Source organism: Mixophyes fleayi, chromosome 3, assembly GCF_038048845.1.
Source record: "Mixophyes fleayi isolate aMixFle1 chromosome 3, aMixFle1.hap1, whole genome shotgun sequence".
Lineage (NCBI taxonomy): Eukaryota > Metazoa > Chordata > Amphibia > Anura > Limnodynastidae > Mixophyes > Mixophyes fleayi.
In genome coordinates this window covers 321,621,385-321,635,281 of record NC_134404.1, presented here as the reverse complement: position 1 = coordinate 321,635,281, position 13,897 = coordinate 321,621,385, and the positions used below count along the sequence as shown (strand labels likewise).

General features: G+C 40.3%; 1 protein-coding gene across 2 annotated transcripts in view; it reads left to right on the top strand.

Annotated features, from left to right (window-relative positions):
* CAMKMT (calmodulin-lysine N-methyltransferase) overlaps window positions 1–13,897 on the top strand; it is a 297,789-nt gene that overhangs the window by 262,733 nt on the left and 21,159 nt on the right. For both annotated transcript variants that reach the window (XM_075204137.1, XM_075204136.1), the window contains one exon: window positions 12,838–12,969. In XM_075204137.1, the coding sequence (XP_075060238.1) occupies window positions 12,838–12,969 (132 nt within the window). The remainder of the gene's footprint in view (window positions 1–12,837; window positions 12,970–13,897) is intronic.

The window sequence follows — 13,897 nt, the reverse complement described above, 5'->3', positions numbered from 1 at the left end:
CTGTGGAAATTCGGGGGGAATTGAATTTCCCCCCTCTGGGTCCAACAGCTGAACCGAGATGGTATTTTTGTAGATGTTCAAAACAACCCTGTCCGTGGCACCACCTTGTGATTTCCCACGGCCTTCACAAGTATTTAACTGCTTTATATTGGTGGATTATTGTGCGGAAGTTAGGCTGTAGAACTGATCTAAAGTGCAGCCATCTCAATCAAAAATAAAGCCATAAAACTTAAGGCCTCGTGCCCACTGCCATTTTATAGGCTCCCTGATTTATTTACACTATCGCAAAATAAACCGCAACGAAAGTGAAACACAGATTGTTTCTGTTGCCGCACCAATTAACATGCATCAAAAAGCTCGGAAAGCCAGAGGTACGAGATCTTAGACATTTGTGCAGAAATTTATAATTACGAATAGATTAAAAAAAATGTTCTCCTTAATGCTGTATTGCAGAATATTAGTTATACCAGATAGATTGTATTAAAGAAATTGCAGTAATTGTACCTTGTAACTAAACAATAAATGACATCTCAAATGGCTCATTATAGTTGTGCCATTTGGTATAGAAAATACAAGTGTAAAATGAAAGCTATAAGTCTTGTAGTATGTTGCTATAGAGTACTCCGTCACTATTTTAATGTATGTGGCCCATATTGCATTGCATTAAGCAGCATTAACGTATTCTTTTATTGTTTGGAATGCAATTATACTTAGGGGAGGTATTTAAGGGTACGACCACAGGATCAGCAACAGGTCTGAAGGAAGGGAATTCTAGCAGAAGTAGATTGTGCTGTGAAAGGGCTGTGCAGAGCCTGATTTGTTTTCACAATTCTCGCCACCTGTGAAGCCGTTCTGATAGAACACAGGTTTTCACTTTAACTTTGAGATGAGAGGCGTGCTGATGGTTATGCCTTTAGTATGCTGCAATGTGCTGCTAAAGTATATCCCCGCTGTTCTCCATGAATTGATTGTGAGTTTATTTCTCCTTCTGCCACTGCTCTCTGCGGCATTTCACAGATAGACTTTGAGTTTTTAATACACAGCGATGCGCGCCACCTCTGAGACAGTTCCGATGGGACACGGAGTTCATCTCTCTAGCTTAAGGCTGGAAAATAAAAGATTTTCCTGCGCTGTGCAGGTTACCGTCTCGTTCTGCCACCTTGTCTGGTTATTATGTTTAGCTGTTTCACTCTGTGAAATGGCCCCAATGTTTTAATACTTTTCACGAACATATTGCTTGTATTAATACACATTTAGAAACATCCTCTGTGTTTTATTAGTTGCATCGTTACAGCTCTCAGCTGGGTAACTGGTGTCTAGGAAGCGTATCTGTGTGCTCGTTTGTTATCTTCCGGGTGGCTTTAATTGGGACACTACTTGTAAGGGTGGAAAATGTGTATTTTCTTACTCTGCAATGTTTCTTTTTTTTTTTTTTTTTTTAAACAAAAGAGAACTATATAGTTTAGAGACTGTAATTTAGAGAAATTGATATGGGCTTATTTAAAGTGTATGTCTCATATATATAAGTATTCATCATACTTGCCAACTCTCCCGGCATGTCCAGGAGACTCCCGCATTTTGCGAGAGTCATTACATCACGGGGCGGGGCCAAAATGATGCACATTTTGTAGCCCCGCCCCCATCACGCCCACCTCCCCCCGGCAGGCTCCCGAAAGCCAACTTCAGCAAGTTGGCAAGTATGGTATTCATGAAAGTGATTATTATTATCGTCTGTTTATATAGCGCTAACATATTGGGCAGCACTTTTCAGAGAATTTTTAACCTTTTACTTCAGTCCCTGCCCCAGTGAAGGTTCTGGTCCAAATTCTCTACCACATGAGAACACACAGTAACATTAACTTACCAGTATGTTCTTGGACTGTGGGAGGTCCCAGGGGCACTCTGAGGAAACCTGCATGAACACGGAGAGAACATACACACTCCATATATGACCCTGGTCAGAATAGCATGCATGGCCCCAGTGCTTGGACACAGCAATGCAGACTATAAATATACTATGAGCTGGTGACATTACCCGGCCTGTGGGATGTCCGCTATTAGCAGTGTAGTCCATCATGTGAAAGCTAATATCTGATTTATTGGTAACAGTACATTTTCTGCTTCAATTATCTTGCACGTTACTAGTTTACTTATGAACTTTACTCTCGGGTATAGTAAACATTGCCCCATGATATCTCTGCTTCGTCAGATTCATATTCCTAATTTTGAAGTCCATCTCATGACATCTGACCATGTATCACCACAATTCCCTACTTTTCAACTCTTCTGATTGGGAAAAATTGTTCACACCCCTAATGCTCTCAATGCTTTTTTTGGCATAAGGCCACATCCATTTTGATTGGCCAAAATGGGATTGGCTCAGTAAGATTGGTCTGTTAGCAAGTATGCCAAACCTGTCTTCATTTTTACCTGAATATCATTATTTTTGGGGTAGCTCCATACCTGAAAATATTTAAGTTTATGTACTTTTCTTTCTTATTATTTTCTATTTAAGTCTTAACAATATCATTATGTTTGTTCCATGCACTCTTGAAGTCTCTTATTGTATGATTCCACACCAGGGGGTAAATTTATCAAGCTGCGAGTTTGAAAAATGGAGATGTTGCCTATAGCAGCCAGTCAGATTCTAGAATCTGATTGGTTGTTATAGGCAAAATCTCCACTTTCTTAAACCTACAGCTTGATAAATTTACCCCCAGAACTGCTGAGAGATTATTTCATTGGTCGCCTTTTCTGTAAAACAGTCTCTCCTTATGTTACACCATGTGCTAGAAAAATACATACTGCCTACCTGAACTCTGTTAATACTTTTGAAATATATGAATGTATCTGTCCCATCATCCCTGTCCTGTCTCTCCTCTGTTCATCTCTCAAAGCCTTTCTTTATAAGTTTTGAAATGCAGCCTGTGAAAAATTATAATTGCCCTTATGTGAATGTTTTCTGCTTTATTAATATCTTTTTCAAGATAAGGCACTCAAAACTGCACATAGTACTCAAGGAGTATTGACTATAAAGTTAATATAACCTTCCTCTTCCTGCTACTAATATCTCTTTTTATAGAACCAAGTATTCTACTGGGTTATACACTGCTTAGTTACTACACTGCTTATTTACTACACTGCTTAGTTACTACACTACTTAGTTACTACACTGTTTAGTTACTGCACTGCTTATTTACTACACTGCTTAGTTACTACACTGCTTAGTTACTACACTGTTTAGTTGCTGCACTGCTTATTAACTACACTGCTTAGTTACTACACTGCTTAGTTACTACACTGCTTAGTTACTACACTGTTTAGTTGCTGCACTGCTTATTTACTACACTGCTTAGTTACTACACTGCTTACTTACTACACTGCTTACTTACTACACTGCTTACTTACTACACTGCTTAGTTACTACACTGCTTACTTACTACACTGCTTACTTACTACACTTCTTATTTACTACACTGTTTAGTTACTACACTGCTTACTTACTACACTGCTTAGTTACTACACTTCTTATTTACTACACTGCTTAGTTACTACACTTCTTAGTTACTACACTGCTTAGTTACTACACTGCTTACTTACTACACTTCTTATTTACTACACTGCTTAGTTACTACACTGCTTATTTACTACACTGCTTAGTTACTACACTGCTTAGTTACTACACTGCTTAGTTGCTACACTGCTTAGTTACTACACTGCTTACTTACCTTAACATCATCTGAATCTATAACTTCAAGGTCTCTGTCCTCTGTTACTGACATTACATCACCAATTATTCTAATACATTTAAAACATCAAAATGTAAAATTATAAAATCAGTAAGATTCCACACAAGCCTGTTCCTCTATTTTCTCTAAATCACTCTGCATATATTTTTTACTGCGTCTTGGGTATCAGCCCTATTAAAAATCTATGTAACGGCCTTTCCCTTGTAGACCACAACTAATATCATTAATGATACATCAAACAAAATATGATCCCTGGGGTTACCAGCCCTTCCTATGAGCTTACACCATTGACCACAATACTCTCTCTCCTGTCCTTTAGCCAGAGCTTTATCCATTACAATATCTATGAGTCATAAGCAGGGTATTTCAGTTTCTGAATTAATATATTGTGGGGTACCATATGAAATGCCTACTAAAATGTAAATACACTATTCAGTGAGCCACCCTGATCTGTCACTTTAGGTAATCCCCTAGATTTGTGTGAAATGATCTCCCGGCAGAAAATCCTGTTGCCTGGGATCTTGTAATTTTATTTGACTATATTTATTTTTTTCAAGTGATTCCATTAATTTTCGAGACTCACAGGTTTATAGTCATCATTGTTTTCCCCTTTTGCCTTTTCTCCAATCACCAGGAATTGTACCTGTCAGCAGTAATTAGTTCATAAGTTTAATTAATGGTCAAACTCTTAGTTCTTTTAATGCTTGATATATATCCTCTGAACTCATTGATTTACCTACTTTTAATTTGGTGAGTTAAAATCTTCCATAATAAATGTGTTTGTGTCTGTAATACAGTAGGGCAGTGGTTCCCAAACTTTTGCAGTTCGCGGCACCCTTAGAGTCTCCATAATTTTTTTAAGGCACCCCTCCAAAATAATTACCGAGCAGTCCTGTTTTAGAAGTAGTTGGGTCAAAAAATTGTAATAAGTATTTAGGTCAGGACAGAAATGCTTATTTAGTTGTATGCAAAAATGCCCCCTCTGCATCCAAACACTCTGCCCTCTCTCACGCTGCCCCCTCTGTCACGCTGTCCCCCTCCTCTGCCCTCTCACGCTGTCCCCCTCCTCTGCCCTCTCACGCTGTCCCCCTCCTCTGCCCTCTGTCACGCTGTCCCAGCTCCTCTGCCCTCTGTCGCCCTCCTCTGCCCTCTGTCCCAGCTCCTCTGCCCTCTGTCACAGCTCCTCTGCCACGCTGTCCCTCTCCTCTGTCCCCCTCCTGTCACTCTCCTCTGTCCCCCTCCTGTCACGCTGTCACTCTCCTCTGTCCCCCTCCTGTCACTCTCCTCTGTCCCCCTCCTGTCACGCTGTCCCCCTCCTCTGCCCTCTCACGCTGTCCCCCTCCTCTGCCCTCTGTCACGCTGTCCCAGCTCCTCTGCCCTCTGTCGCCCTCCTCTGCCCTCTGTCCCAGCTCCTCTGCCACGCTGTCCCTCTCCTCTGTCCCCCTCCTGTCACTCTCCTCTGTCCCCCTCCTGTCACTCTCCTCTGTCACTCTCCTCTGTCCCCCTCCTGTCACGCTGTCACTCTGCTCTGTCCCCTCCTGTCACACTGCTCTGTCCCCTCCTGTCACTCTCCTCTGTCCCCTGCTGTCACTCTGCTCTGTCCCCTCCTGTCACTCTCCTCTGTCCCCTCCTGTCACGCTGTCACTCTCCTCTGTCCAATCCTGTCACGCTGTCACTCTCCTCTGTCCCCTCCTGTCACGCTGTCACTCTCCTCTGTCCCCTCCTGTCACGCTGTCTCTCCTGTCCCCTCCTGTCACTCTCCTCTGTCCCCTCCTGTCACGCTGTCACTCTCCTCTGTCCCCTCCTGTCACGCTGTCACTCTCCTCTGTCCCCTCCTGTCACGCTGTCTCTCCTGTCCCCTCCTGTCACTCTCCTCTGTCCCCTCCTGTCACGCTGTCATTCTGCTCTGTCCCCTCCTGTCCCCCTCCTCTGCCCTCTCTCACTTTGACCCCTCTGCCGTGCGCCAGCTATAAAAAAATCAAACAGAAACACTTACCAATCCGTGCGGCGCCGGGACCCAACATCCTCCTCTCTCACGCAGCAGCTGTCACTGATATGACATCTGCGTGGGAGAGGAGGATGCTGGGTCCCGGCGCCGCGCGTATTGGTAAGTGTTTCTGTTTGATTTTTTTATGGCTGGCCCGCGGCACCGCTGAGACAGCGCCGCGGCACCCCTGAGACAGTTTGGGAACCGCCGCAGTAGGGTATAACTTTCCTCTCTAATGTAGGAGACCTCTTTAAATTTAAGCTAGGTACACATTTTTCAGCCAATTATTGTGCCAATCACCCGATTAATGACCGCTTAGCCACATATCGCGTTAGTGTGTATGCTTACACAATGAAAGACAGTTGTTCCAAAGTACAGATTGTTGTTTCATTTGGCTGGTCGTATTGTTTAATAATCTCGTTCCAATCACCTTCTGATCATGTAGTGTCTATGCAGTCATGATCTCCATAGAGTCTACAGAGTCAAGGGGCTAGATTTACTAAACTGCGGGATTGAAAAACTGGAGATGTTGCCTATAGCAGCCAATCAGATTTTAGCTGTCATTTATTTAGTGCACTCTACAAAATGACAGTTAGAATCTGATTGGTTGCCATAGACAACATCTCCACTTTTTCAAACCCGCAGTTTAGTCAATATACCCCATGGTCTTTTCAGCCGATGCAGGCAATGAACATGTCCCGGTGACTAAATGTAGAGAGTGCTGTAGATGGAATAATTAGTTCTGAGACTGAATATTTTGTTTCAGAGTCACAGAAGCTAACGAAATTCGTTAGAATATGTGGATAGCTAGATCAAGGTGGTTAATCAGTGTGACAGGAATGAATGAATGCATACTGTGCTGTCATTCTCTAAAGGACTATAGGACCAGATGAAGTGCACAGATCTGAATGTAAATCGTGTGTAGTATGTATGCATGAATCATCCGACCGGTTGGACCTTCAGTAGTTGGTAAAATCAGTAGATACAGATTGGTCGCAAAATTCTACAGTGTGTACCTAGCCTTAGATAGTCTACAATTTCTTTGCTTCCTTCAAGATATTGGAGGGGGAAGGACATATTAGATAGATAAAAGATGATTATATACTAAATGGATAATTATGATTATATATAGATAGATTCTAGATATATACTCAGCGTCTGGCGGTCACATGACCGCTTTGCTTCCATTGCTCTGCCAGGGCACTTGCTCTTGGGAGACCTTCTGATTGACTCCATGAAATTTATAGGGCTGCCCTGATGATGAGTGTTCCCCATGCTGCTGTTCCTGCTATTGTACTTATACTCTTGTTTGGTTTTGACTTTGGCTCATTATTGGAAGACTGTTTGACCGCTGCCTCTATTGATCCTTGGCTTGTTTTTTAGACTTCTCTCTGACCGCTCACTGTGTTGTCCTTAGATTTATCTACAGTTCATGCTCTGCCAGCTTTTTGTAGGGTCATTTAGTGTGTCCTGAGGCATACTGGGCCAAAAATGTGTAAGTTTTCTCCTGGACAAAACCATCTTACAATGCAAAAGGTGAATATTATTTTATTATTTTGCACATAAGTTAAATACTGGCTGTTTTTTTCATGTAGCACACAAATACTTGATAACTTTATTTTTTTAACTTCAATAGTATTTTTATTTTTCTCCAAATTTAAAGGATACAGAAAAAAAAAAAATTAAGGGAAAAGGGGAGGGAAGGGCAGAAAAAAGAGACGGGAAGGGGGGGGGGGTACATAGTAGGGTATACACATTACACTGCACCGAGATTAACAGTACTTAATATAATAGAAACTAACAGATCTGTAGGTCAGTTATACATCAAAAGAAAACGACAACATGGGGGTCAAACACCCTTTGGAGTATCCCCTTCTGAAAACTATATGGATCCTGGCAAGGGTTCATTCAAGGAGAACTGTGACAGGGGTATCAACGAATCAGTTTGATCTCTGGATGCCCCCTCACCCTCTGTAGTATACACATGCCAGGCAAACCACTTTATTAGTGGAGATGAAGGGGTAGAGCAGGGGTAGGCAACCTGCGGCTCTCCAGGTGTTGTGAAACTACAAGTCCCAGCATGCTTTGCCAGTAGATAACCAGCAGAGAGGTGGCAAGGCATGCTGGGATTTGTAGTTTCACAACACCTGGAGAGCCACAGGTTCCCTACCCCTGGGGTAGAGGAATATGGCATCCCCCACGTCTCCATCTTGAAGCTAAACTGTACTTTAGCAATCACTTTGTTTAACACGGGCATATCAGGGGTTTTCTAATTTTGGGCCAACGCTGCTCTACACCAAAATGTAAAGTTGATCTAGGACATGCCCTACCCCAACGGTAAATATGTCCCCACATTTTAAATTTAGCTCCCCCTCTAATGCAACATGGTTTTGCCAAGGTGCAAAATTACTCATTTATCTGCTTTACTTTCCTTAATGAATCAGGCCCACTGTGTTCAAATCAGTTATTGCAACTCCCAATACCTCTTGTGTTCTAGTCCGAATCATGCACTACTGTTATCTACCATGACAGATAGATGATTGATTATGAGATAGATTGATGGATGATATTAGTAAGAAAGATACTTGATAGAAAATACTAGATATATATTACATTGATACTAGGGAGATATAGAATGTGGATATGGTAATAACAAATAAGGTGCAGGTAAAATATCTATATGTGGTATTGTGGAACTAAGAATCCAGCTTGTATCTCTGTAGCACTTTGCCTGTTGCAGTGTAAACGTCATCACCCCATTCCCTAGAGTGGTCAGGAAATAGGCACAGAAATCAGTTCTTTAACAAAATGAAATAGTTGCAGTTTTTCTGTTCAATTTTGATCTTGATACAATTTCTGTAGTGGGTTCAATCTGCTGTAATGGGTTTTGCTGCTTAAAGACACTGTCTAAGATTCACTCTGGTATCACGCCAAGCACAATTTTCTCTCTTTGTTTCATTTTTTTTTTTAATTTGAATGGAAAGGGTGTAGCGCTAAGGGAGAAAAGATCTCAATAGATCAAATTCTGCAATACTTTTATTATAACGTGAAACCAAATGCACTTACAGACATTAGATAACATGCATGAATCGAGAGACCTTTACAATAGTGTCCTCCCTGCAGTGTGTTTTGGAAGGATCTCCATCTACAGGCAGCTGGACATACACTATTTATGCCATATAACACAGAGAATGTTTCAATAAAGTGCATGCAGGAAGTTCATTTAAAAATGTACATATTGTATATATAAGTTCAGAATTTACCATATAAACTTAATGTATGTCATAAGAGCAAGCTAATAAAAAACTATAAGAATTATAAACTAAAAAAAAGCTTCCATATAAAAGTTGCAACAAATAACATTATATATAAAAATATTATGCTAGATAACTAGAAAAAAGAAATTGAACCTGAATGAGTCATTAAATCCTTTGGGTAAAACAGTATTAATAGTATTAATCCAGTAAGTTTCACACATCTTTAAAACAGATAAATGGTCACCACTCCGATCGCCCAGAGGATATTTTCAGTCCCTTGCAAGTAGTTTTTGTGCACTCTACAAGCCTAGATGTTAGTACCCAGTCCATTTATTTAAAAATACTTTGTATGGTCACACGACCAGAAAGAGTACAATTAAAAGCGGATACTATATATATAAATACATGATATATGTATACAAAATATTGGGATAGAACAGTTTGAAGGGAAGTGTCAAGTCACTACGAATCAGTTATATCAATGAGTTAGTTCATGATATTCAGGACACAGTGTTTCTTAGTGAATTGAGAGGCTGCACTCCCATAAATAATATTTTGATCCACAAAATAGCTGCCTCCACCATATCTAGGTAATATGGACACTTTAAAATAATGTAACATTAGAAGGGATATACCGTATATCAGTGGACTGATGTTAATGAGTTCTCTGTACAGCGCTGCGGAATCAGTGGTGCTATATAAATAAATGGTATGATGATGATGCTTTAATAATAATACTCTGATTTGTATAAAATGTGACAATATTGTACAATGTTATGCTCTAGAGGTTGCCCTTAATAACAACATTTTGCCAGTATCCAGGCTGATAGAATATTGTGTTACATCTAGATGGACAAAGGATACTGCAAAATATAGCCACTGGACATCACTTTAATACAGCTATTGTATCCTTCAATAATTATTAACCTCTACAGAAAAAAACAATAGAACATTGCATCCAGAATGCAAAATAACAGGAGCTTTACTGGGCATTTGATCCATGTTGAGAAAAGTACACAATAACTTAGTATGAACTACATATATATGTAATTAAATTAGGAATTAAACATTTTATTATAGTTTTATTAAATTACTTATTTTATACACAATTATTTCCTTTATCTTTTTTTTTTCTTTGTAAGAAAAATGAAAATTCTAAAGATTCTCTGATTGGTGCATGGGGGAGAGGCTAGCGAGAGATCTGGGGGTAAATGTATCAAGATGAGAATTTTCCGGCGGGTTTGAAAAGTGGAGATGTTGCCTATAGCAACCAATCAGATTCTAGCTATCATCTTGTAGAATGTACTAAATAAATGATAGCTAGAATCTGATTGGTTTTTCAAACCCGCCGGAAAACTCTCAGCTTGATACATTTACCCCCTGGTGTCATTTGTATTTGTCTGAACAACACTACCATGACTCCCAAAGCACTAACACACAGTCTTGGGGTTATATATGATTCTGACTTATTATTCTCACCCCACATTCAATCCCTTTTAAAATCATATCTCCCCAACCTCAAAAACATCTAACACATCCATCGTTAACTCAATAGCTTCACTATTAAAACATGGTTTATGTCATCATTTTCTGACCCAACTATAGTAACAATGTACTAATCGCTTTCCATTAAACAATTGGCTACACTACAATCCATCCTGAACGCGGCTGCCAGGCTGATTTTCCTTGCTAATCGTTGTACTAATGCTGCTACTCTCTGCAGGTCAGCTGACTGGCTGTCTGCTACTTGTAGGATAAAATGCTAAGTTTGGGTTATTATTTACAAAGCTGACCACAGTTCTACACTCTCATACATCTGTTATATCTGTGTACAACCTTACCATGCTCTAGTGCCTGACTGTGACCTTAATCTCTCTTCAACACTTATCAACACCTCACACTGAGGTCTCCCATGCTGTACTGTACTCTCGGAGAACAGGGATGCTTATCAAATTTCCTAAATATACGATAGTTATAGGATAACCCCATCTAGTTTATTGGATAACCACATCCAGTGCTCAGCAGAATCAAACAGCTCAGTATGACTTTTTTCCAGCATAACTAGGGGAAGGGTGACGTATTTGTAGCACACAACGCGTTTGTCACAACAGCTAAGTGCACAGAAAGTAAATGTGAGCGGCTCTGACCATAGGACCACCTCACTTTCTTCATTACTATGAGGTGTACAGAGATAATGTCCCAACATGTAGACTAACTGCAAGGATTCCCAGCATTCGTGGATTGACTGTGACCTACCATCTACTGTGTGGCAGCTAGTGACGTGAATTACATATAATTGGCATGTTTTGATGTCTGCACTGATTATACAAATATTATCTACAGAAACATCTATGGAAAAAGGTTCATTGATGTGTATTATAAAAAACATCTTTTCACAGTTGTTGATATAAGTATAGACATCACTGTTTTGTACTATTCACTGTATTATATTTTGATCATCTAGGAGTACAGTGAACATTAACAAAGTATGTAAACTGCGCTATTCCTTAAGTTCACTGTTATCCAAAAGCCAGTGGAGACCAACAGTTTCTATGTCATGTAAAATTTGTTTTTAGCCTACAAATTACATTTATAGATTTATTATGGTTAATTGCAGACCTAACGAATGCCAGTATGTGAGACCTATTTATCACTTTCAAAAATATGTAGATGAAATTTTAATATTAGTATTACTTTTTTTGTGTCGGGATCTATATACAAAGATTTTAGAATATATTGCTATGTCACCTACACACAGTGAAGGCAGCCGTTTTGTGAATGTAGTTGCCTACTCTCCCGGAATGTCCGGGACGAACTTCTGGGAGTCCTCCCGGACACCCAGGAGAGCAGGGCAACCTCCCGAATACTAATCGATACAATAGTAAGCTAGTGGGGACGGGGCTTAGGACGCGAATCGCACGTCATCATGGCCGAAAACAGTGATTGATGTTTGGGGGGCGGGGCAAAATGACGTGGCCCGTCGAACCCCGACCCCAACACGCCCACCTCCCCCTGATCTCCCAGAGCAGTCCTTGCCAATGTTGGTAAGTATGTTCTATCCTCTCAATTCACTAGGATTCAGTGACATCAAAGAGGCACAGTTATTTCACTAGTCCCTAGTCAATCAATTGACCGCATTGTCATTGATGTCACAAGTCTACACTTGCCTGCTCTCGCAGGAATGTCTGATAGACTTCCGAACTATGAGATGTCTCCTAGACACACGAGAGAGTCTGGCAATCTCCATGAAGTTGGGCTAAAGAGAGAAGCGGTGAGTGAAACCAGCGTGATGGCACTTACCAGGTAAACATGCTCCACCCACTATGGCATGATGATGCAGTTATCATTAACTCGCTGCGGTGGATGGGTTGTTATGATGCAAGTCGCCTTGTTAAGTCCTTCCTCCCGCTGACTTCACAGAGCTACACTCACCACCTCCTGGACGGCAGGTCTGATTGAGTATCATCTATACTAGACCAGGCCAACCTGTGACTCCACTGGTGTTGTCAAACTACAAGCCCCAGCATGCTTTGCCAGTGGAAAGCCAGCTGATAGCTGGCAGAACATGCTGGGACATGTAGTTTCAAGTTTCACAACATCTGGAGAGCCACAGGTTGGCCAGGCCTGCTCTATACAATAGTCCATTATTGGCTACTTTATCATAAATAATTGTTCAACTCACAATATGGCTGCCTCTACTGTTTGTAGGTCATCGGTACACTTTATCAACTTTCCCAATAAAGCATTTATGAAAAAAGTTTTGACTTTTTAGCATGCTAATCTTCTGAATATTTACCCAACAACCTGCTTCCAATATTCATTTCTTTCTCTTTTATTCTTACAGGGGAAAGCGATGGTATTCGCTCCACCAAGAGGGAACACTTTAAACCAGTTCTGCAATCTAGCAGAGGCGGCTGGCTTTTGTATCCATAGACACGAAAATTATGATGAGCACATTTCCAACTTCCACTCCAAGGTTGGTTCTCTGCTTGCGACAGATAATACTTTAATCCACATTGCATTTTGAAGAGATCATGGTCTTTTTGGCAGGTAACAAACGTTTGATTAAAGAAATCCTTAGGTGTGCTGCTTCTAAACAGCTATTTTTATATGTGATTAGTTTTTGCTGTTAAACCATCCTTTATCTCCACATGGCTAGCAGGGTTTAACAGAAGAATCATCTATTAGAGTTTCCATAGTAAAGAATAAATAAATTAAATAAATAATCTTCTTGTTTATAGCGGTGTTATGTGCATGAAGCATTGTATTAGGATATATTTAAATCCCAAGTAAACAAGCTTGTAAAATAACTATAAACAAATCAGACGCAAACGTTAGGCTAATCGAAAAGCAAAATGTGTTGAAACAAACAGAAGACTTAATGTCTAATTGTGTCATATCATACCTCAAATCCTTATCTGTAGTTGTTTTATGGCTGGGTCACTTGGCAGATTCAGACAGCTAAACCTCAAACAGAATTTCACAGCTGTGAGGTAATATGTCAGATCGAGGCACTACAAGATTTAGGTCAAAAGCACTTATCTGTGATTTCTAAGCTTGCTTACATAAAGCCACTGGTATCAGTCATACTGTAGTCATTATTTATAGGTAGATACTAATGAATAACACAGAGTATCCTGCTGTAACCATTTCTGGATTTTTAAATGTTTGTAAGGAAATACTGTATGGAGTATTCTGCATAGAAGTATTTTTTTTAACTTTAATAGGGTAATTATGTAAAATACATGTTTATTAGGAAGAGACATATTAATGTTCACAAATGTACAAGTAAAATTTCCTGTGGCAGCGTCCATGTGCTTAGGTGGCCTTACCCACCTGATTTGGATGGACCATTTTAAATATAATTGCTCACAAATCACTGCGTGTTTGGGCTAATACAGTCA